The sequence below is a fragment of the Carcharodon carcharias genome, chromosome 16 (genome assembly GCF_017639515.1).
Source record: "Carcharodon carcharias isolate sCarCar2 chromosome 16, sCarCar2.pri, whole genome shotgun sequence".
NCBI lineage: Eukaryota > Metazoa > Chordata > Chondrichthyes > Lamniformes > Lamnidae > Carcharodon > Carcharodon carcharias.
Genome location: NC_054482.1, coordinates 70627317 through 70648897, shown reverse-complemented (window position 1 = coordinate 70648897; position 21581 = coordinate 70627317). Strand labels below are relative to the sequence as shown.

The 21581-nt window shown below is 45.6% G+C and overlaps 1 protein-coding gene across 3 annotated transcripts in view; it reads left to right on the top strand.

Moving 5' to 3' along the window:
• spata6 (spermatogenesis associated 6) overlaps positions 1 to 21581 on the top strand; it is a 135346-nt gene that overhangs the window by 74486 nt on the left and 39279 nt on the right. For 2 of the 3 annotated variants that reach the window (XM_041208689.1, XM_041208687.1), the window contains 2 exons: positions 4041 to 4149; positions 14917 to 14963. The exons of the other annotated variant lie outside the window; for it this stretch is intronic. In XM_041208689.1, the coding sequence (XP_041064623.1) occupies positions 4041 to 4149; positions 14917 to 14963 (156 nt within the window). The remainder of the gene's footprint in view (positions 1 to 4040; positions 4150 to 14916; positions 14964 to 21581) is intronic. 3 annotated transcript variants of the gene reach the window in all.

The window sequence follows — 21581 nt, the reverse complement described above, 5'->3', positions numbered from 1 at the left end:
CGGTGTACTGTGCTTCTGCAGTTATGCAGAATAGATACTGGGACCAGTGTATGTCATTCTATATGCTCCCATTTAACTTTCAACCTAGATGTGACTCAAGCCCACAATAGTAAAATTTTATATGTCTCCCTCCTGAACCATTACAGCTGGTAATACTCTCTGAGTCAAAATGTTGTGGATTCAATTGATATTCCAGGACTGAATACACAATCTAGGGTGATACATCAGTAAATTACTAAGGGAGTGCTGCATTGTAGGAAATGCTGGGCTAGAAATTCATGTGCCCTGCTTTTTGGGCACAGGACTCACAATTCATGACCTGCCCACACCAGTTCGATCGAGATGTAAACTTGGCACATCCATTTCAGCTGCGTGATTGTAGCATGTGGCCGAATAGGCCCTGTGCTGCATCCTCCTTCTTTGTGCTACAGGTTGCCTTTGCGCTTAACAGGTAGGATGTTGTGCAGTGTTACGATCCCAGCTGACATTACCCCTGGACAAGCCTGATCCCAGAGTGGAATCCAACTTGATAGATCCTAACTTCTATTTGGAGAGAGGCTACTGAATAGGGTCACCGGAGTTAGCTAATGAACTTTTAACAAAAGCATAAAACATTTATTAAACAAGAAAAGATGAACTATATTACAATACTCCTTCACTCACAACTATATCTTTACAGATCTATACAGATTTGTAAGGGTAACGCAAGGTACAAAAACTATTTTATACTCTAATGCCCACAGTAAGTACACTGCCTATGTACCATTAGGCACCCTGTGGTCAGACGCACCACACTCTGAAAGTAAGTGACAGATGCCACCTCAACCCGATGCTATGGATCTCTCCTCAGCTCCTCCCAGATGCTTGTCACACCGTGAGCCAACCAGTCTCACAGAACTCTGTCTTTCACACGAGGGTTACCAGTCTCCACTCTCCAAGAACTCACTTTGGATTCTTCTCCCAAATCACGCTTTCTCTCAGAAGCCTTCAGCAAGGGTTCACCTCCAGGGTTTTGAACTGTACGTCTGACATTCCTCTCCCCTGGGTCACACATGCATTCAGGCTGTCTTTAATGCACTCTCTCTCACCGACTCAGCTGTCAACATTACACCACTGTTTCACATGCCCATAGCAAAGAGTTACAGACCTTCAGCCATCTCCTTTGGATCTACTTGGCTCTTTCAGGCTGTTCTTGCTTTAAATCTGCTTGCTGCAGCTTTTGTCTGTTGAAATCTGAAAATTGGAGCCTTTCTGCCTGCCCCTCACTCTTAACTTCATTAACAGGACCTTTTCCAGGTTCCTGTCCTTCCTTTGAGTAGAAGGTCTGCTTTGGACTTTCCTCTGTTTCCGTCTCACTCCTTTGGCCTTGGGACTTTTGGGTTCTTTTTGGAAATCCGCAGCTCCCTCTCCCACTGTCCAGTTTCTCTGAGGTCTTGGCTTCAAACTGAACTTAAAACTGCTATTTCTTTAGTTTTTCTGTGTGTCTGTGGGAGGAACATGCCTCTCTGGATCCCTGTTGCTAGGCAACGGCCCAATTCTTCTACTTTTGTTTGTTTACTTTAGCTGCAACAGTCCTAAAGAGCCTCATTAGAAATGCAGGCACCTTTTTAAAGCAAAACTAAAACTGAATTTGACCTTTCTTAACACACAGATACAGAAGTACAAATCAAACTTAAACTTTAAAGCTAAAACTCATTCCTAATACCTACAAATACCAATATAACTTATTTAAACTATCTCTATTTCCAAATATGCAGCCAGCCTGCTCTTCTTAAAGGCAAACTACCCGTCTTAAAGGAAAGCTTCGCAAGATAATATTGGTGGAATATAAATGTTGGAAAATTGAACAGCAAGGCACAAAGGGGTTTCAGGGTGACAGATGCGGCATTGGAGACATTAGTAGCGGAGCTGGGCGGAAGGAAAGACAACATTGTTCCACCGGGTCCAGGAGGCCTTCAAGAACCACCCGCAAAAGGAAGTGGGGAGGTCAATTCCCGGCATCTGGACCCGAGGACCTGGCAATAGCGCAACAAGAAGTTGAATGACCTTAAGTGGATGGTAAAGGTCAATGAATGCATCTTCACATGATATCTCCTACCCATCACACCACCAACCTCACTCACTGCTCAGTACACCACACCCCCATCACTCATCCAAATCACTCAGTAGCACTCAAGATTCATGTTTAACTTCCAGATACTCCACCTTACCCTCACATACCTACAAATGCTACCAGCATCACACCTAACTTTTCACACCAACAGCAATTCAGCTATGGGAGGCACATCACCCAAACGCAGTGCTACACAATCAGTAACATTGTGACCTCTCTTCCAGGACAAGACAATACTCAATAGAAGGGAGCAGAGCAGAGCCAAGGAAGACAAGGACACCTCCATATCTTGAGCCCAACGGAGGAGATGACAGTATCACGGGGCCAACAGTGAGAAAGCCCCTGTGATCCATTGTCAGTATAACGGTATGTTCCTGCTGCATGCCCTTTCTCACTTCCATGCTTAGCCTCAGCCCAATTTTCCCCTTCTGATTTCCTGCTTTCAGACACCCAAGATTTGCCAGCTGCCCAGCCCCAGTTACCCAAGGTGGAAGAGAGCAACAGCACAATAATGATGAAGAGGCCCCGCCACTTGATCTGACATTCATTTGCAGCCACCAGCTCAGATATTGGCACTGTACGTCCCTTGGAGGCTAGAGTAGAGTTGGGATCAGCATGCGGTGAGTCATGTGGGCACAAGCGGACTGCAGCCAGGCCAGGAATAAAAGATGCTTCATTTGTCAGCTCATCGGACAGCTAGGTCACAGACAAATTCTGCAGACAATTCCAACGAGGACATTGATGAGGCAGCATATAGAAGAGCACTGATGGTTATGCACAATAAGATACTGGGTGCATAGGCTGGCCTGCCAGACAACTTCACTGTCAAGAAGCATGGAGGATTCTGACTACAAGTTGGCAGAGGTCATGGTGTAGAGTTTCCCCCCTCTGCAGCCTCTGCCACTCTGCAGACTTGGAGACACTACCATTGCAGTGCCCATACTTTTTGCAGTTTTGTGTGGACTGCTAACTAAATCAGCTGTGCTCCCTGATTGAATGTACTCTTAACAAATCCAGAAATTCAGCACAACATCTGCATAAACAATCCAGAGTATTTCCAGACTCTTTGCAATTGCAAAAGTTTTTTAAAATTACTGCACTTACAATTTTGGGGCCTGTTCCTTTAAGGAAGGCTAGTTCAAGGTGCATCTCTGCAACAGTTGTTTGCAGACTGAAGTATACATTTATGCATTCGTTGCCAGAACCTGTATAGTCCAAATTGGGTATGCTGTTCTGCATCACCTGGGATGGGCTGTATGACGATAAGATAGTACTGCTTCAAAGGCTCCCTGTGCACGCTGGAGATGCCCCCCATAGGCATCATTTTGGAGAGGTCTCACTGCAGGAGATTGGTAGCTCAACGTGTTCCAGCAAAACAGTACTAGACCTTTGTAGGGCCATGTCCAGTGGTACTGCAGAAATGAATTTCGTGCCTGTTATGTTTCAGATAAGATATGAAGCCGAGTGCCTATCTCCCTGTTTAGTTTGAATTAAACGATCTCATGTTGCTGGTTGAAGAAAATTTCATGGTGCCTTGGCTATTATCTGCCTTCATACAATGTTGATCAGTCCATTTGTAGTTTGTTGTTTCCTATGCTGTGATTTCCCGCATAAAAACTATGACTGCACTTCAGGGCCAGGATTTTATAGCCCCACCACGGCGTGTTTCCCCCCGCCGGATGGATGCGAAGAGCCATTTAAATCTTCATTCAGTTTGGCGGGACCGTAATATCCCGCCAGGTGGGAGGGGCCGTAAAATCCTGGCTCAGATTTCTTCATTGGTAATGGTGCAGTTTGAGATATCCTGAGGGCATGATAAGATGGGGAGATAAGATGTGATATCTTCAGTTTGCTTTTAATAAAATATACAAGAATAAATGTAAACAGTTACTTTTATCTAAGTAAGGTTTTTTTATATATTTTTCAGGTTGATCATAAATTGTTGCCGACTAATGATTTGTACATTGCCTCATCTTCTCTTTCTTCTAAACCCAGTTCTCAAAAGAGCTGGCCTCTGGGTTCACCAATTTATAATGGTAGGACAAAAGGTCTTGTACTTTCTGTATTGTAATTTTTTAATCTTTTACTATGAAATATTCATTTTAAAACTACATTATTTTATTATTTATTTAGATTTAGATAATCTTGAACGTAGAATCATGGCATCATAAAATGATTACAGCACAGTAAAAAGCCATTCATTCTATCATGTCAATGCTGGCTCTCTGCAAGAATAACTCAGCCCCACTCCTCTGCCCTTTCCCTCTCTCCTCAGGTGCTTTCTTTTACTATTCCCTGGAGCTTCTACATATTAACAATGGCACACACTGTTAATATGTCAGGTTAATAAAGTGCAGGTTTGCAGCAAATTCAGGCCACGTTATTGCAGTGATTGCCAAATTATACGTAGACAACCTACTGCTTCTTAACTGCATTCTTCCCTTGGGTGCACACATCTTTTTTTTGTACCTGAGGGCCAAGAATGCAAGAGGTGGTTGGTTTCTTCTGCACTACAAAAAGCTCATGGCCCTTGCCTCATGGCACCTTCCTTCTGGCATGCAGCCACTACTGGTTGCATTCTGAAGCTTACCTCCCACATTCCTCTGGTGTGGTGCTGTGATGAGGAAGGCTAGAAGTCTAACACATTCTGGCTGTTTTGAGAGGCAGCAGTATGAAGCAGGTAGACTACAGCTGTTGCCATTCTACTTGCCTTTGGATCTAAAACCCCACTGTTTAAAATGGTGGTTATCAACTTCTGGAAGCCCTGAGTCAGTATAGTGACTGTGGTCTGGAAGCCAGTATATGTACTGCGCTCCTTTCCGTCCCCTAATGCCTCTATATTTGCAGCTTGTGTTTTTGTAGAGCTGGAGGCATCAACTGGTCCCTGGCTGCTTCTTACCTGGTGTTCTGCTGCAGATTCCAATGTTGTGACCTGTTATTCCATTAGTTTCTGCAATGAAGATAAAGCTTCTATGATATTCCCTCAAAAGAGAATTGTAAACTCAGCAGTCACATCTATCAGTTGCTGATCATCCTCAGAGTTTGACCTCAGATGTGTACAGGCTTTGATGGCCTAATTTTTGATATTCATCACCCATCAAATCACAGGGCAGCATTTTCCAGTCGGTGAGTGGGGGCAACGCGTAAAATGACATGGGGTGACGTCAGGCATGTGTCCTGACGTCGTCCCATGTCATTTAGATCTTCAGTTCGGCGGGTGCACAGCATCCGCCAAACTGTCAATGGCTTATTATGGCCATTAAAAAACTAATTAATGTCCTTAATGGGCCTGCCGTCCAACCTGAAAGTTGGTGGGCTCAAGAAGGCCAGGAGGCCTGTGGATAATGCATGAAACCTCATCCATGGGCGGGATGAGGTTTCATGTAAGATTTAAAATTTCACGAAAATTTTTTTAGGAAAGTAATGGATATGTCCCATCAGATAAGGGGACGTGTCCTTAAATTTTTTTCTGTTTTTGATTAGGCTTTTAAAAGTAACACTGATCTCCCTGAGGCAGCACTTTGCCTCAAGGAGATCTGTGTATGCGCGCGAAAGAGCACACTCCCGGCTCAGGGAATCTCCCCCCGCCCACACAGGGAGCGCACAGCGCCTTAATTGGCCTGCCCATGAAAAATGGCAGCACCCCTGTCTGGAGGCGCTGATTGGGAACCCACCTGCTCCTGCCTGCTCCTGCACAACCCACCCGACGGGGGGAAAATGCTGCCCATAGAATGGTTACATTCCAAGATTCTTCCCATTGTGCTTGTGGTGGCTTTCTGCAACAGCAGTTTAGCCAGTCTTACACCCCTGCCCTTTCCCCATAGCTATGCAAATTAGTTCTCTTCAGGCACTTACGCAATTCCCATTTCAAAAACATGATTGAATCTGCCTCCCTCACATTCTCAGGCATTGCAGATCCTAAACACTTATGCATAAAAAAGTTTTCCTCATGTTGTGTTTGGTTCCCTTGCCAATCACTTTGGGCAGAATCTTCTGTTTGGCAAGCGGAGACGCGGCCCGCTCGCTGACGCGTAAAATGATGCAGGACAATGTCGGGCGTGCGTCCCGACATCATCCCGTGTCATTTAGATTTTCAGGTTGGCGGGCACACAGCTGTGCGTTCACCGACCTGTCAATGGCCTATTAAGGCCATTAAAAAACTAATTGAAACCATTAATGGACCTGCCCGTCCAACCTTAAGGTTCGCAGGCAGGCCGGGAGCCCTGGCGGGCTACTGAAAAAGCATGAAACCTCATCCATAGGCGGGTTGAGGCTTCATATGTAATTTAAAAATCTCAGAATATTTCAAAATAAAAGTTATGGACATGTCCCAACTCATGTAACAGTGTCACATGAGGGGACATGGCAGCAAAATTTTTCCCTCATCTTTATTTGAAGCTTCAAACCTAAGCCTATCTCCTTGAGGCAGCACTTTGCGTGTGCATGTGCGAAAAAATGCAATCCTGGCTCAGGGAATCCACCCCACCCCCCCCAATAGTGCTTTCTGGCAGACGTCACGCTGGGCGGGCCTTAATTGTCCACCCATGTAAAATGGCGAAGCGCCCCCAATTGGGAAGCTGCCCAATAGGGGGGAAATATTGCCCTTTAAATCAGGTGTTCTCTGGTTCTTAACCTCACACCTATGGGAACAGTTTCTGACTATTTACGCTGTCTAGGCAACTCATAATTTTGAACACTTCTATCAAATCTCTCTCAAACTTATCTTCTCTAAGGAGAATAATCCAAACTTCTCCAGTCTATCCATGTAACTGAGCTCCCTCATCCCTGGAACTATTTTCATAGATCTTTTCTGCTTTCACACCTTTGCTAAAGTACGGTGCCTAGAATTGGATTCAGTACTCCAGTTGAGACCAAACCAGTGTTTTATAAAGATTCATTATAACTTCCTTGCTATTGTATTCGATGCCTCTGTTTGTAAATTTCAGGGTCCTGTGTGCTTTTTTAAGGGGTTTATTGACTCCCCCTGTTCTTCCTACCAAAATGTATCACTTCACACTTCTCTGCATTAAATTTCATCTGCTATGATCCCCCCACCACCACTAGTCCCATCTATGCCTCCTTGAAGCCTATCACTATTACCCTTAAATTTCACAATACTTCCAAGTTTGGTGTTATTTATAAATTTTGAAATTGTGCCCTGTAGATCCAAATCTAAGTCATATATATATCAAGAAAAGTAGTGGCCTATTATTGACCCGAAGGAAACCCCTATATATCTTCCTTTAGTCTGAAAAACAACTGTTCACCACAACTTTCTGTTTCCTGTCATTTAGCTAACCTCATGATCCATACTACCACTGTCCATTTATTCCACGGGCTTCAACCTTGCTGACAAGCCTATTATCTGGCATCTTATCAGACAACTTTTGGAAGGCCATGCACACCACATTACAGTCATCAACCCTCTCTGTTACCTCATCAAAAAACTCAATCATGTTAGCTAAATGCAATTTACCTTTAACAAAGCCATGCTGGCTTTCCTTAATTAATCCAAACTTGTCAAAGTGACTGTTAGTTTTGTGTTGAATTATTTTTTCAAAAAGCTTTCACACCACTGAGGCTAAACTGACCAGCCTATAGTTGCTGGGTTTATCATTACACACACATTTGAACAAGGATGTAACATTTGCAATTCTCCAGCCCTCTGACACCCTCTTCAGCCCCATATCTATGAGGATTGAAGGATTATGCCCAGTACCTTATCAATTTCCATCCTTATTGCCCTTAGCATCTTTGGATGCATCCTTTGCTGTCCAAGTGATTTGTCACCATTAAGTATAGCCAGGCTTTCTAGTACCCCATCTTTATTAATTTTTACCCATCCAGAATCTCAACTACTTCCTGATTCATTATGACTTTGGCAGCATCCTTTTCCTTGGTAAAGACAAATAAAAAATACCCATTTACCTCAGCCATACCCACTGCCTCCATGCATTAATCCACTTTTTGACCTTAATTGGTCCCACACCTCCTATGACTAGACTTTTTCTAATCTGCACCTATAGAGCCCCCTCATCATCCAGATGCATACAGGATAAGATAAAGCAGAAAAAGAAAGCTTATGACAGTCACAAAAAGCTTAAAACTGTAGAAAGCTTAGAGGAATATAAAAAGTTTGTGAGTGAAGTAAAAAAGGAAATTAGGAAAGCAAAGAAAGGACACGAAAAAAAAATTGGCAGGTAAAATCAAAGAAAACCCAAAGATGTTTTACCAGTACACTAAGAATAAGAGGATAACTAAGGAAAGGGTAGGGCCTATCAGAGATGTATAGATAACTTGTGCATTAATGCTGAAGATGTGGGCAGGGTTCTCAATGAGTACTTTGTCTCTGGCTTCACTAAAGAGAGGAATGATGCACAGTTAAAGAGGAGAAGTACAAAAAATTAGCTACAATAAACATAATGAGAGAGGAAGTACTAAAGGGACTGGCATCCTTAAAGGTGGATATATCACCAGGGCCGGATGGATTGTATCCCAGGTTGTTAAAGGAAGCCAGTGAGGAAATAGCGGATGCCCAGGGGATCATTTTCCAATCATCACTAGGTACAGGCAATATATCAAAGGATTGGAGGTCTGCAAACATTGTACCAATATTTAAAAAGGGTGTGGGGATAGGCCAGAAAATTATGGGTTGATCAGTCTCGGTGGTGGGCAAATTATTGGAATCCATTCTGAGAGACAGGATAAACTTAGAAAGACACGGATTAATCAGGTGAGATCAACATGGTTTGGTTAGGGGAAGATCGTGTCTTACTAACTTAACAGAATTTTTGAGGATGTTATGATGCAGCTCATCTGATGTGCACCAGGTGGATCAAATCCACGAGGGAAGCTTGATCATGCTATCACAATTGTTTTGCAATTTGTATTTATTTTGAGATGCGTGCCTTGAATTCAGAAGTAATAGGTCCACCAAGACTTTCAGCAATTGTTAAAAAAATTAAATTAAAATATTTATTAACAAAAGAGAAGATTTCAAGCACATGCATAGAACTACAAATTACTACTATAATAACTCCTAAAATCCCTAATTAACCTGTCTCCCAGTTACACCCCCTTTAAGGAAATGGTCTAAAAATAGAATTTAGATTTTAAACAGATCCAGTAAATTAACACAATACCCTGGACAGTGGAATTCAAAATGACTCTCTCTAGCTTTGGTTTCTGTAGACAGTGAGTTTATGCTCACACACTTCTGTTAGATCTTACAATGCCTTCTCCTGACAATAGCCTCATTCTCCTTTATACAATTCTATTGTTTCATTTGTCTTTGGAACTTTACCTTTCTCATAATATAAATCTTTTCATGTTGCCACTATATGTTGTCAGTAACCCTTGAGAAAACAAACACATTTCTTAGCTCGCTTGGTTGGCTATTTGTAAACAGACTGAGATCCCTTTGAAAACCAAATCTCCCTTCAGGTATTTAAAAATGCAAATTCCCTTCACACCTTACATGCTAAGACCCCAACCATGTTTACTCATTAGCATATTTAAGACACTTTTACACCTTACTTTTTTTGACAACTACAACTTTCAGTCTGCTTGACAACAAAATGTTATTAAAACACATACACAGACAGAACAACACAAACTCCCATAAACCTACTTTACAATAAACCAGAAAAATATTATGAAAATTGTTATACTCTCATGACAAAGAACTAACAAGGAGGATTGATGAATATAGTGCAATGGATGTTTGTCTATATGGATTTTAGTAAGGCATTTGACAAGGTCCCTGTGACAGACAGGTCAGAAAAGTGAGATCCCATGGGATACAGGGGAAGATGGTGAGTTGGATCCAAAATTGGATCAGTGACAGGAAACAAAGGGTGACAAAGGGCAATGGTTGATAGATGTTTTCGCGTGTAGAAAACGATTTCCAGTGGCGTTCCGGAGGGCTCAGTGTTGGGGCCTTTGCTGTTTGTCATATACATTAATGATTTGGACTGAACTGTTGGAGGCATGATTGGGGAATTTGCAGATGACACAAAAATTAGCCGTGTAGTTGATAATGAAAAGGATAGCTGTTGTCTCCAGAAGTATTTATATCAATGGCTTGGTTGAGTGGGTGGAAAAGTTGCAAATGGAATTCAATCCACAGAACTGTGAGGTAATGCATTTGGGAAGGGCATACAAAGCATTGCTTTGTAATGGGTGGATATTGAGAAGGATTGAGGAAGTGAGAGAGCTTGGAGTGCATGTCCACAGGTCCCTGAAGGTGGCAGGACAGGTGGATAAGGTGGTAAAGAAAACATATGGAATGCTTTCCCTTATTGGACGAGGTATTGAATACAAAAACAGGGATGTAATTTTGGAACTGTTAAAATGCTGGTTAGGTCACAGGTGGAATTTTGTGTACAGTTGTGGTCACCACATTACAGAAAGAGAGAGTACAGAGGAAATTTGCAAGAATGTTGCCCGGGCTTGAAAATTGCAGCTATGCAGAAAGATTGGATAGTCTAGGATTGTCTTCTTTAGAACAGAGGAGTCTGAAGGGTGACCTAATTGAGATGTACAAAATTGTGGGGCCTAGATAGGATAGACAGGAAAGACCTGTTTCCTGTAGTTGAGGGGTCAATTACCAGGGGACATAGATTTAAAGTGATTGGCAGATGGATTAGAGGGGACATGAGGAAAAATGTTTTCATTAAGAGAGTGGTAGGCATCTCGAATTCACAGCATAAATTGGTGGTTGAGGCTGAAACTCTCACCCCATTAGAAGGGTATCTGGATATGTACCTGAAGTGCTGTAATCTGCAAGACTGTGGACCAGGTGCTGGAAAGTGGGATTAAAAATGAGCTGCTAGCGTCTTTTTTCTCTTTTTATGGCTGGATAGCCTCTTTCTCCAATGTAACTTTTCTATAGTTCTGTAGAGGACTTTTGGATTCCCTTTTATGTTAGCTGCCAATTTTTTCTCATACTCTCTCTTTTTCATTTCCTTTCTGAACTTTCTATATTTTAGCCTGGTACTCACTTGTATTATCAACCAGACATCTGTCATTTGCATTCTCTTCTGCCTCTCCTACTCTCTATTTCTTTCATCATCTAGGGAGCTCTGGCTTTGGTTGCTCTACCTTTTCCCCTTGTAGGAATGCACCTTGAAGTAGCAAAGCATTTCTTTAAAGTCAGCCCATTGTTCCTTTACAGTTCTGTCTAGCAGCCTATAGGCTGAAATTTACATGGGAGCATTGGCTCTGCCTCTGGCATAAAAGGCAGTTGCAAGTCCGCCTCCTCTTGAGCAGGTTGCCCCAGAACCGTTTTATGTCCATTCGGCCGTTTATTGGATTGTGGTGGGACTTCTGCTCCCATCAGAGAGGAAATCCCGCCTCCGAGAGTTACCAGCCAATCAAATGGCTGGTAGCTCTCTGGTCCCAGCAGTTTCACTGGGAGCGGAGGCCACATCTGGATTGTAGGCACTTCATGAAGAAGAAGTGCCAATGGAGCCTGGACAAAGTTAAGTCCGGGGTTTGGCAAGCCCTTAAGGGGGATGGGAAGCCAGTGCTGGCAGGATGTTGGGGTGGAATAATTTAGGTCACCCCCATGAGGCTCAGAGGACAGGATGGCCTCCAGGGCACTGACCTCCCCTACCGCAGGTAAAGTCCCAGTGATGGCAAGAAGAAGATTTTATGTGGCTATTAATTGGCCACTTAAGGACCTCAGCTAGTCCAAAAGCAAGCAGGGTGCCTGACACCTTCCCTGCTGTGGAAAAAAATGCAAGCAGGGTAGGTAGGTGGCGGCATGGCATTGGCACCATGGCATCCAATTTTATAGTGCTTCCCCCAACCACACCCACCTGCTAACCCACCCCCTGATGGTGGTGGTGGTGGTGGTGGGGCGGGGGGGGGTGCGGGGGTGGTGGGGTGGGTGATGTGAAATTCCAATCTTTGATTCCAGTTTATCAGGGACAAATCTGTTCTCACCCCACTAAAATTGGCCCTTTCTCAATTGAATACTTTTTATTTTAGGTTACTCCTTGCTACTTTTCAAGGCTAACTTAAATCTTATGATACTATGATAACTATTCCTGAATGTTCCACTACTGACAGTGGACCCACTTGACTCACCTCATTTTCCAGAACCAGATCCTACGCTGCCTGGTTGACTGGAAGCATACTGATCAAGAAAATTCTCCTGAATTTCAGAATCTCTTGCCCCTCTTTGCCCTTTAACACTATCACTAGTTCAGTCTATATTAAGATAATTAAAGTCCACCATTATCTGTAATTTCTCTGTAAATGTATTCCTCTTTGTCTTTCCTACTAGTTGGTGGCCTATAGAAAACAGCCAGTAGTGTGATGGTACCTCTATTGTTTCTTAGCTTTAACCACTCCAAGCCATTCTTTTTGTCAAGCACTTTAATATTCTCCTTAATCGATACTGTCAACCCTTCTTTCTTTCTTATCTTTCTTGCACGTCTTGTATCCAAGAATATTTAGCACCCCGTCCTATACTTTTTTGAGCCAGATTTCCATTATCCGATGACATTATATTCCTATGTGGCACTCTGCACCTGCAACTCACCAACCTTATTTACTGCTAGGTGTGGTAAATTCATAATGTGTGTTTGCATACATGCACTGTAAACCTAATTTATTCCTAATTGCACTACCTCTTAGTCTGACCCATACAATACCTGACAATTTCTTACCTGAATGCTATGTAACTTCCCCAATCTTTTGTGCACTTTGTATTTCCTCTCTAATGCTGCATCCCAGTTCCCATCCACCTGTCAAGTTGGTTTAAACTTTTCCCAACAGTACTAGCAAACTGCTCTTTGGCTGTGTTGAGGTACAACCCATCTGGCCACCCCTAGAACTGACCCAATGCTCCCAAAGCTAAAGCCCTTCCTCTTGCACCCATTAAACAGAAACTGAACTGGACTAGCCATATAAACACTGTGGCTACTAGAGCAGGTCAAAGGCTAGGAATCCAGTGGTGAGTAACTCACCTCCTGACTCCCTAAAGCCTGTCCATCATATACAAGGCACAAGTCAGGAGTGTGCTGGAGTGTACTCTCCACTCGCCTGGATGAGTGCAGCCTAAACAACACTCAGGAAGCTTGACACCATCCAGGACAAAGCAACCCACTTGATTGGCACCCCTTCCACAAACATTCACTCCCTCCACCACCGACGAACAGTGGCAGCAGTGTGTACCATCTACAAGATGCACTGCAGAAATTCACCAAGGTTCCTGAGGTAGCGCCTTCCAAACCCACAACTGCTACCACCTAGAAAGACAAAGGCAGCAGGTACATGGGAACACCACCACCAACAGTTCCCCTCCAAGCCACTCACTATCCTGATTTGGAAATATATCACCATTCCTTCACTGATACTAGGTCAAAATCCTGGAACTCCCTCCTTAACAGCACTTTGGGTGTACCTACTGCACAAGGACTGCAACGGTTCAAGAAGGCAGCTCACCACCACTTTCTCAAGGGCAGTTAGGGATGGGCAATAAATGCTGGCCTAGCCACCGAAGTCCACATCCCGTAAATGAATTTTAAAAATTTATTTCCTCTATCCTCCTATTTCTATACTCATTAGCACGTGGCACTTGGAGTAATCCAGAGAATACTCCTTTGAGGTTCTGCTGGTTATTCTCCTTCCTAGCCCCCTAAAATCTGCCTGCAGGACTTCATCTTTCTCTCTGCCTATGTTGTTGGTACTGATATGGACCACAAATTCTGGCTACTCACCCTCCCCACCCCATCCAGAGTGCTCTGCAGCCATTCAGGGGCATGCATGACCCTGGCACCAGGGAGGCAACACAGCACCCTGAATCACAACTGTACAATTGCCTTTCTGTTCCTCTAATGAAAGAATGCTCCATCAGTCTAGCTTTGCCAATCTTCCTCCTCCCCAACCAATCCCCTTTCCCCCTACCACACAGCTGAGCCACCCATGGTGACATGGACTTAGATCTTCCTGTACACCCTTAAGCTTTGGGTTGACCACATCCGTGTGTTATCTACTAGTTCTGAGCCTTACGGATGCACTGCAGTGACGCCAGCTGCTGCTCAAGCTCCAAGGTTTGGAGCTTGAGCTCCTCCTGCTGACAATACTTCTTGCACCTATGGTTGTCCAGGACACGAGCAACATCTTGGCGTTTCCACAAGGAAACATGCCACATGTCATGGCACTGAGGAGCCATGCCATACCTTTCTTTGTTAGAATATTAACTAAATTAAGAGAAATAAACTTAAGACTTAAATAAACACTCATCAGCTGCTCACCAATTAGTTCCTTCCCTAATGCTGCTGCACTCTATTGTATAGGTCGCTTAACTTAAATGTGTTACTTAACTATTATTATCTATCTGTGTCAAATTTTAATTTAATGAAAAATTAGGAACCCTTTAGAGTTACTATCCCTCTTTATTTAATTTTAGCTTTATCCCCCAGGACTGATTAATTAAACACTAATTGTAATTATGTGATAAATTATACAGTATATGAAATATGACAATTTAGAGTTCATATATTTTATCATATTGCGTTACTTTTAATTTTTATACTAATTTGCCAAGAGGAAAATTGGGCATCTGACAAATGGGAGGGATGGACACTGAATTTTCTGGCTGCCACCAACAAGGCGATCAGCCTCAAGTGCTATTGAATCATTTTTGTTTCTTTTGCAGTTTGCAATTTTACTGGTCTTTTTAACGCTTTTTGCCAGACATCATTTAATTAACAGATGATGGGAAGATCTGGTTCTCTGGGTTTTTATGTGATGGCTCAGTCATTATGCCTCATGTGTTTTATTCTTTTCAGATCCGTCGCTTCGTGGCAGTTATGGACCCAGCAGGACTTCATTAAATGTATTTTGCTTTAAATGTTATATCAAGTTTCTCTTGAAAATTGTGAACCTAATTGATTGTAGGTGTTATATTGATTTAAAGGGCAAGCAAACAAAAATAGTAAAAAAGACCCTTTCATTACACTGTTCTCTTTCTCCAACTCCTGGGGCTGAATTTTCCCCCCGTCGGTGGGGGGGCAGGGAAGTTGATGGGCGGGCGTATGCGGGCGCACTTCTGATCGGCGCCCCCAATCGGAGGCGCGGCGCCATTTTACATGGGCGGACCAATTAAGGCCCACCCAGCGTGACATCCACACAGAAGCACTATGCGCTCCCTGAGCGGGCAGTGGGGATTCATAAAATCGAGAGTGTGCCCTTTTGCGCATAAGCATGAAAGAGCCCACTCATCTCCCTGAGGCTAAGTGCAGCCTCAGGAAGGTTGGCTGTAAATGTGAAAAAGCTCAAAATAGAAAAATAAAATTTCCCTCGCATGTGTTGGGACATATTCATAATTTCAAAAAAACTTTATTAAAATTTTTAAAACCCTACATGAAACCTCATCCCACTTGTGGATGAGGTTTCATGTTTTTTCTAGTTCCCACCGGGGTTCCTGGCTTGGCCACCAACCTTAAGGTTGGATGAGCAGGTCCACTAATTACTTTAATTGCTCTGTCAATGGCTTCAATTGGCCATTGACAGGTCGGCGGGCACGCAGCTGATTTTGCTGCGCCCCCGCCTTCCTGAAAATTTAAGTGGTGCACGATAACGTCAGGAGTTCCGCCTGTCATCACCGCGCGCCATTTTACGCATCAGCAAGCGGGCCCTGCCCCCAGCTCGCTGACAGTAAAATCCAGCCCCTAGAGTTTGAATATTCTGTGTCTCTCCTGATTTGCTGCTCTCCTGCCAAAAGCAGAATATAGTGCACCACTACTCATGGTTTACTGCTGCGTAAGGACTGCCCTGTTGAGATTGCTATCATTGAGTTAATATTGTCATAAGGATCAGTCATTGAAGAGACATCAACACACTCAGCTTCTGTTAGAATCCTATGCCACTTGACTTAAATACTGCAGATGCATGTAGCTCTAGCAAATTGTGCAAACAAGAAGTGACTAAACATGTCAGCAGGCCTTGACAAATTTTTCTGGGAATGATGTAGTAATATATCTGGATCAGCAGAGAAGTAGATGTCAGGCTTTGCCAACTGCTGCAAGAACACCTGAAGCCTACATGCCTGAACACCTGAACTTATTTTTATATAGTGCCTTTAATGTAAAAAAACATTCAAAGGCAATTCACTGGAGCAATATAAAACAAAAGGTGGCAGTGAACCACATAAGGAGATATTAGATCAGATGAGCATAAGATTGGTCAGGGCTAGGTTCGTTTATGTGTCTTAAAAGAGGAAAGTGAGGTTAAGAGCTATAGGAAGGAAATTCCAAATTTTAGAGTCCAGGCAACTGAAGCATGACCACTAAAGATGGAGGCCAGAATTTTGCACTTGATGGGCGGGCGGGCCCAACCGACTCAGCATTGGGCAGGCAGCCGATTGCCGCCGCCGAAACGGGCCACATCGCTATTTCCCGCGGGCAAGCCAATTAAGGCCCACCCAGCGGGTTAGCGAGTCGAGAACAGGAAAATAGTCGTGGGGGCGGACGTGTTCAGACCGCCGGTTCCAATGGGGAACTGGCAGTCTGTATAAAGAGTGGCCAGGCAGCCTGCTTGAGGCAGTGCACCATGGCCACTCAGGGAGAGAGAGAGGCAGCTGTGGTTGGACAGGAGCATAAGCAGGAGGAGGGGGGCATGCTGCAGGAGAGGACAGTGGGGGACCACTGTGCCCCTCGCTTCTCCGATGCATGCCTTGCTGTCCTCCTCCAAGAGCTTTCCAGCTGTCGGGATGTATTGTATCCAGATGATGGGAGGAGGAGAAGCCCCCCCCATGTCACCAGGCAGGCACGGGAGGAGGTTAGTGACGTTGTCTGCCCCCATGATGATGTGTGGCTGCGCTCTGGAAGGATGAGTACCATTTCAGCCTTGGCCATTTGACCCAGCAGGTAGCCTTAGCCTTTGAGCCTTCCACCCCCCGCCCCTCCCCCCACGTCTTGCTGTCGTTACTGTATTGGGCATTTGGCGCACACTTGGTGGGCAAACAGATAGTGACCATGCTTACATCAGCCTTAGTGGTTGAGAAGATGGGTTCTCCCCGCAGCATATGTTGGCGTTTGTCAAATTTGAGTAGTCTGGGGGCAACCTGCAGGGGAGGCCGCTAGACACATACTCAGAACTCCAACACATGTCATATTGATAGTGATGAGATGGTGGAAGGGGAGCCTCAAGCTGTTGTGGCCAAGTGTCATCTGCTCGCATCGGCACCACACCTAGTTGCGCCTCCTTGCCATGGGCACTAAGACTCATGTGCTATTCAAAGTGATGGACGTCAAATGTGTCCAAGGTGGCCGTTGGGGGAGGGGGTGCGACTAGCCATACTATCTTCTGGGGACTGATCACCAGTAGTGTGGACAGGAGCCACTGGAGGCCTCAGATGGGCCACTGTGGTAGGGGTGTGGCGTGCGCTTGCAGAGTACATGAGCGATCAGCCCCAATAAATTCTCTTCTCTGTTCTGCAGGCAAAAAGTGAATTCAATCAGTGGGAGCGCTAGAGGACTGGAGGTGGGTATGCCCTGCTCCAGCGCCTCACGACCTTTGAGAAGTAGGCCATGGAGCTGGGGAGGAGGCAGGCGGTCAGGGCAGCAGGTGGCGGCGAGGCTGGGTCCAGCATCCAGGTATTTGAGATCTACAGTCCCATTCACTCTGTCTGCCCACATCCAAACCACTGATGGCTGCTGGAATCGTTAATGCTGCAACACAGCTCATTCACAGACTTCTTCTTATCGCGTCCACAGACAGTCTATACATGGCCCAGCCAGAACTGGACACATTTTTGCACCTTGTTGTTGAATTCAGCAAGATCTGCAACAGTGCACGGTTCCTCTAGCATTAGGCATTGCAGGAGATGTTGCATAGTCTGTGGCTCAGTTCCACATTCACAAGTTGTCAGGCTGGTTGTATATCCCCATTTGTTTAGTGATACCTTTGAATGACCTGTACCAGTCCTAAGTCTGTTAAGGCACTTCCAGGTTGCCCAGTTGCAATTAGCTCCTGGGGGAAGGCTTTCATCCGGTAGAACTTCCATCTCTGGGGGTTGTTCGAGACTGGCAAGCCAGTCTTTCCACAAGGCGATGCGGGCTTCAGATGGGGTTGATTGTAATGGAACAACACTATTCATGAAGCTCTTCCTTGACTTTAGGCGGCTGGGTGTAGGTGTATGACCATGTAGAGGGTGCCTCTCATCTGATGTTTGATGGAGTCGCTCTTTCTTGCTGGCTACCGTTCTTATATCAGGGGAAGCGTTACCCTCCAGGATATATAGGCTGTTGGTGTTTGTTGGTTTTAAACAACCTGTGTTAAGTCGGCAACTTGCATTCAGAACGGCATCCATCTTCTTAGCATGAGTAGATCTTTCCCATGCAGGGCAGGCATATTCAGCAGTGGAATAGCAAAGAGCAAGTGCACTGGTTTGTAATGTTTTCGAGCTTGCTCCCCATTTTGTGTTAGTGAGCTTATTCAGGATGTTGTTTCATGTTCTCACTTTTGCCTTTGTCTTTTTGATGTGGTTCTTGAAGGTGAGGAATCTGTCAAAGGTGACTCCTAAGTAGATAGGGTTCTCGCCATGTTCACAGACCGAGACACTGATGTGTGAGTCATACACAAAGATCCCTCGCCCCCTTGAGGAATCACGTCTCCACCATCTTCCAAAGTCACCTTATCCCATTTGTGACCACTATCCCCATGGCCTAACATGCTATGGCATTGCTGCTGCACAGCCAAAGACTTATTGCATCTTAGGGGGTTTGGGACCTCCACCACCCTTTCAGCCAGTGTGCCCCACATTATTCTGTCCAAAAGTTCCTCAGCACCTCAGCTGTGAACCTCATGGCACTCAACTTAAATAAATGCCACCACATTACTCATCCCTGCGCCAAGGGGAAATGTTGCCTTTTGCCCACCCAGTCTATGCCCCTCCTTATGGTATGAAGGTCAATAATGTGACCTGTCAATCTCCTGTGATCCACGGTAAATGTCACAAGTGTTTGTGATGTTTCCTCAGCACCGCAACTATCCAGGCCAGCATGCATCCAGGTCAGGTACCTCTGCACACTCCCCACTCTAATGGTACATAACATGCCATGTGGCATTCCTGAGGCCGTCTGATCAGCCTATCTGCATGTGCATCTTATGTTTGGGCCTCATCTTGACTCTTTTCCACCCCACCAACATTCGTCTCCTTAGGGTCTTGAAGGGTGAGTGACTTATGAGGCTGGCGGGGGGGAAAGGGATGAAAGGTTTAACTGACTGTACGCCAACTGATGTACTGTCCTTGTTGTTAATTTCAGCATCATCACCACATGGCCGCACCTAAAGACACTGCAGCACCCCCTCCACACCTGAGGCCCAAGATGTGCAACTTGTGGCACATCATTTCAGCCAGCCAGGCATTAGCACAGACACAAACATCTCGGTGGGGAACTTACCGTCAGCTAGTGTCCCGGGTAACAGTGGAGAGGACACGTCACAATCGCTGGAGGAGATGGTAGGGACGGAGAATGCCGATGGCGCAAGCAGCCGGAGGGCTGCAGGGGATGAGGCACATGCTGAGTCCAGCACTGATGACGTGCCTCTGGAGTTGTCACCAATGCAGCAGCTGCAGGACAAGCAGCAGGAATCGTGTTTGCATCTGGCAAGGTTGCATGAGGATATGCTTCAGTCGGTCTCTGCGATGGAGGAGTCCAGGCAGAGTGCATGTAAAGGCATGAACCTCAGGGCAGAGCTTCAGCCTTCCTCTACTGAGAGATTAGCGACTCTCATAGAGAGGGGATTCGATCAGATGGAGGATCTTCAGATTGGGTTATGCTCTGACCTACAAGCCCTCACAGCGGTACTGGCCACGGGTGATCATTCCCAATGTGGGAGATGTTGTGGGCACCAAGCGTCGGTGCTCAGTGCCCATGCATCTGCAGTGAGCAGGGAGGTCCAATGGGACCTCACGTCGGTGCAGCAGCTGCCTGTCGTCACTGCAAGCTCCTCTCAGGGCGCTCCGGATGAGTGCAGCAGCTCCTCCGCCCCTCTGCCTGTCAACGTTGCTTCCGTTGAGGCTGCGACAACTGGGGAGGTGCCAGTTCTAGAACAGACCACTCCCTCGCAGGTGGGGCCATCACAGGCTCCTCGGGCCAGAGGACGCCTGCCAAGGTCATCGACACTAACAGGACAGCAGAGTCAGCAGGCTGTCTCACAAGCCACTCCGACCGATGGGGCAGCACCTAGATATAGCACCCGCAAACGAAAGCATAAGGCACGTTAGGCACTCAACGGATAGGTACTGGTGATTTTGTGTGGTCCTTAGGATAGGGAACAAAATACTTATGTTTGCAATGGAGAAGCTTCTGTTATAATTTGGACAGAATAAAGTCCACTTTTCTGACCATGGCTGAGGGTGTTCCCTTTGTGCTGCATTTGTCTTTTTCACAGACATATCGAGTGTTTGAGTGGACATTGATGTTTCTGTACTAAGCCCTTAGTTGCAGCTGATAAGGTGGAAGATGTAGCACCTAAATGCCACATGTGGAAGCGCCAGGAAATGCTGATCCATGTTGGGAGCTAGCTGAAGGTTCATTGGATTAAATTGTCCTGGGTGTCCCTGCCTCCTTGGAGTAATAGCGGGTCGGCCTGCTGCCACTCATCATCGCCCTGTGCTTCCTCATCCTCTGAGCCACTGCTGGATTCGTCATGTGCAGCCTCATCCAGGGCGTCAAGGTCTTCATCGTCAACTGCATCCCCCCTTTCCAGTGCAAGATTGTGAAGAGCGCAGCAAGCTACCACTATCAGAGAGACGCGACCTGGGGGGTACTGGAGAATGCCCCCTGAGCGGTCCAGGCAACGGAAGCGCATCTTGAGAAGACTGATGGCTCTCCACCACAGCCCTTGTGGTGCCGTGGCTCCTATTGTACCGCTGCTCAGCTTCTGTTCTGTGACAGCAAAGTGGAATCATGAGCTACCTTCCAAAGGGATAGTCCTTGTCACCCAGCAGCCGTCCATCCAGCCGAGCCGGAGCACTGAAGAGACCCGGTACCTGGGAGTATCTGAGGATGTAGGTGTCGTGAGAGCTGCCTGGGTACTTTGCACAAACTTGCAGAATCTGCATCCTGTGATCACACACTATCCGCACTTTCATGGAGTGGGAGCCCTTCCTGTTGATGAAGGCACCGGGCCCACCTGCTGGCGCCTTGATGGCAACATGTGTGCAGTCCATAGCACCCTGGACGCGGGGGAAGCCAGCAATGGCCGTGAAGCCACTGGCTCGCTGTGGCCTGATTTACCTGGACACAGTGGAAGTGGATGAAGGTCAATACCGGTCTGAACAGAGCATCTGTAACCTGTTTGACACAAGTGTGGACAGCTGATTGGGAGACACCGCAAAGATCACCCACTATCCCTGGAAGGAGCCAGAGGCATAGAAGCGGAGGGCAACTGTGAACTTCAGAGCCGCTGGTATGGGGTGTCCACCCACACAGCAGATATCTCA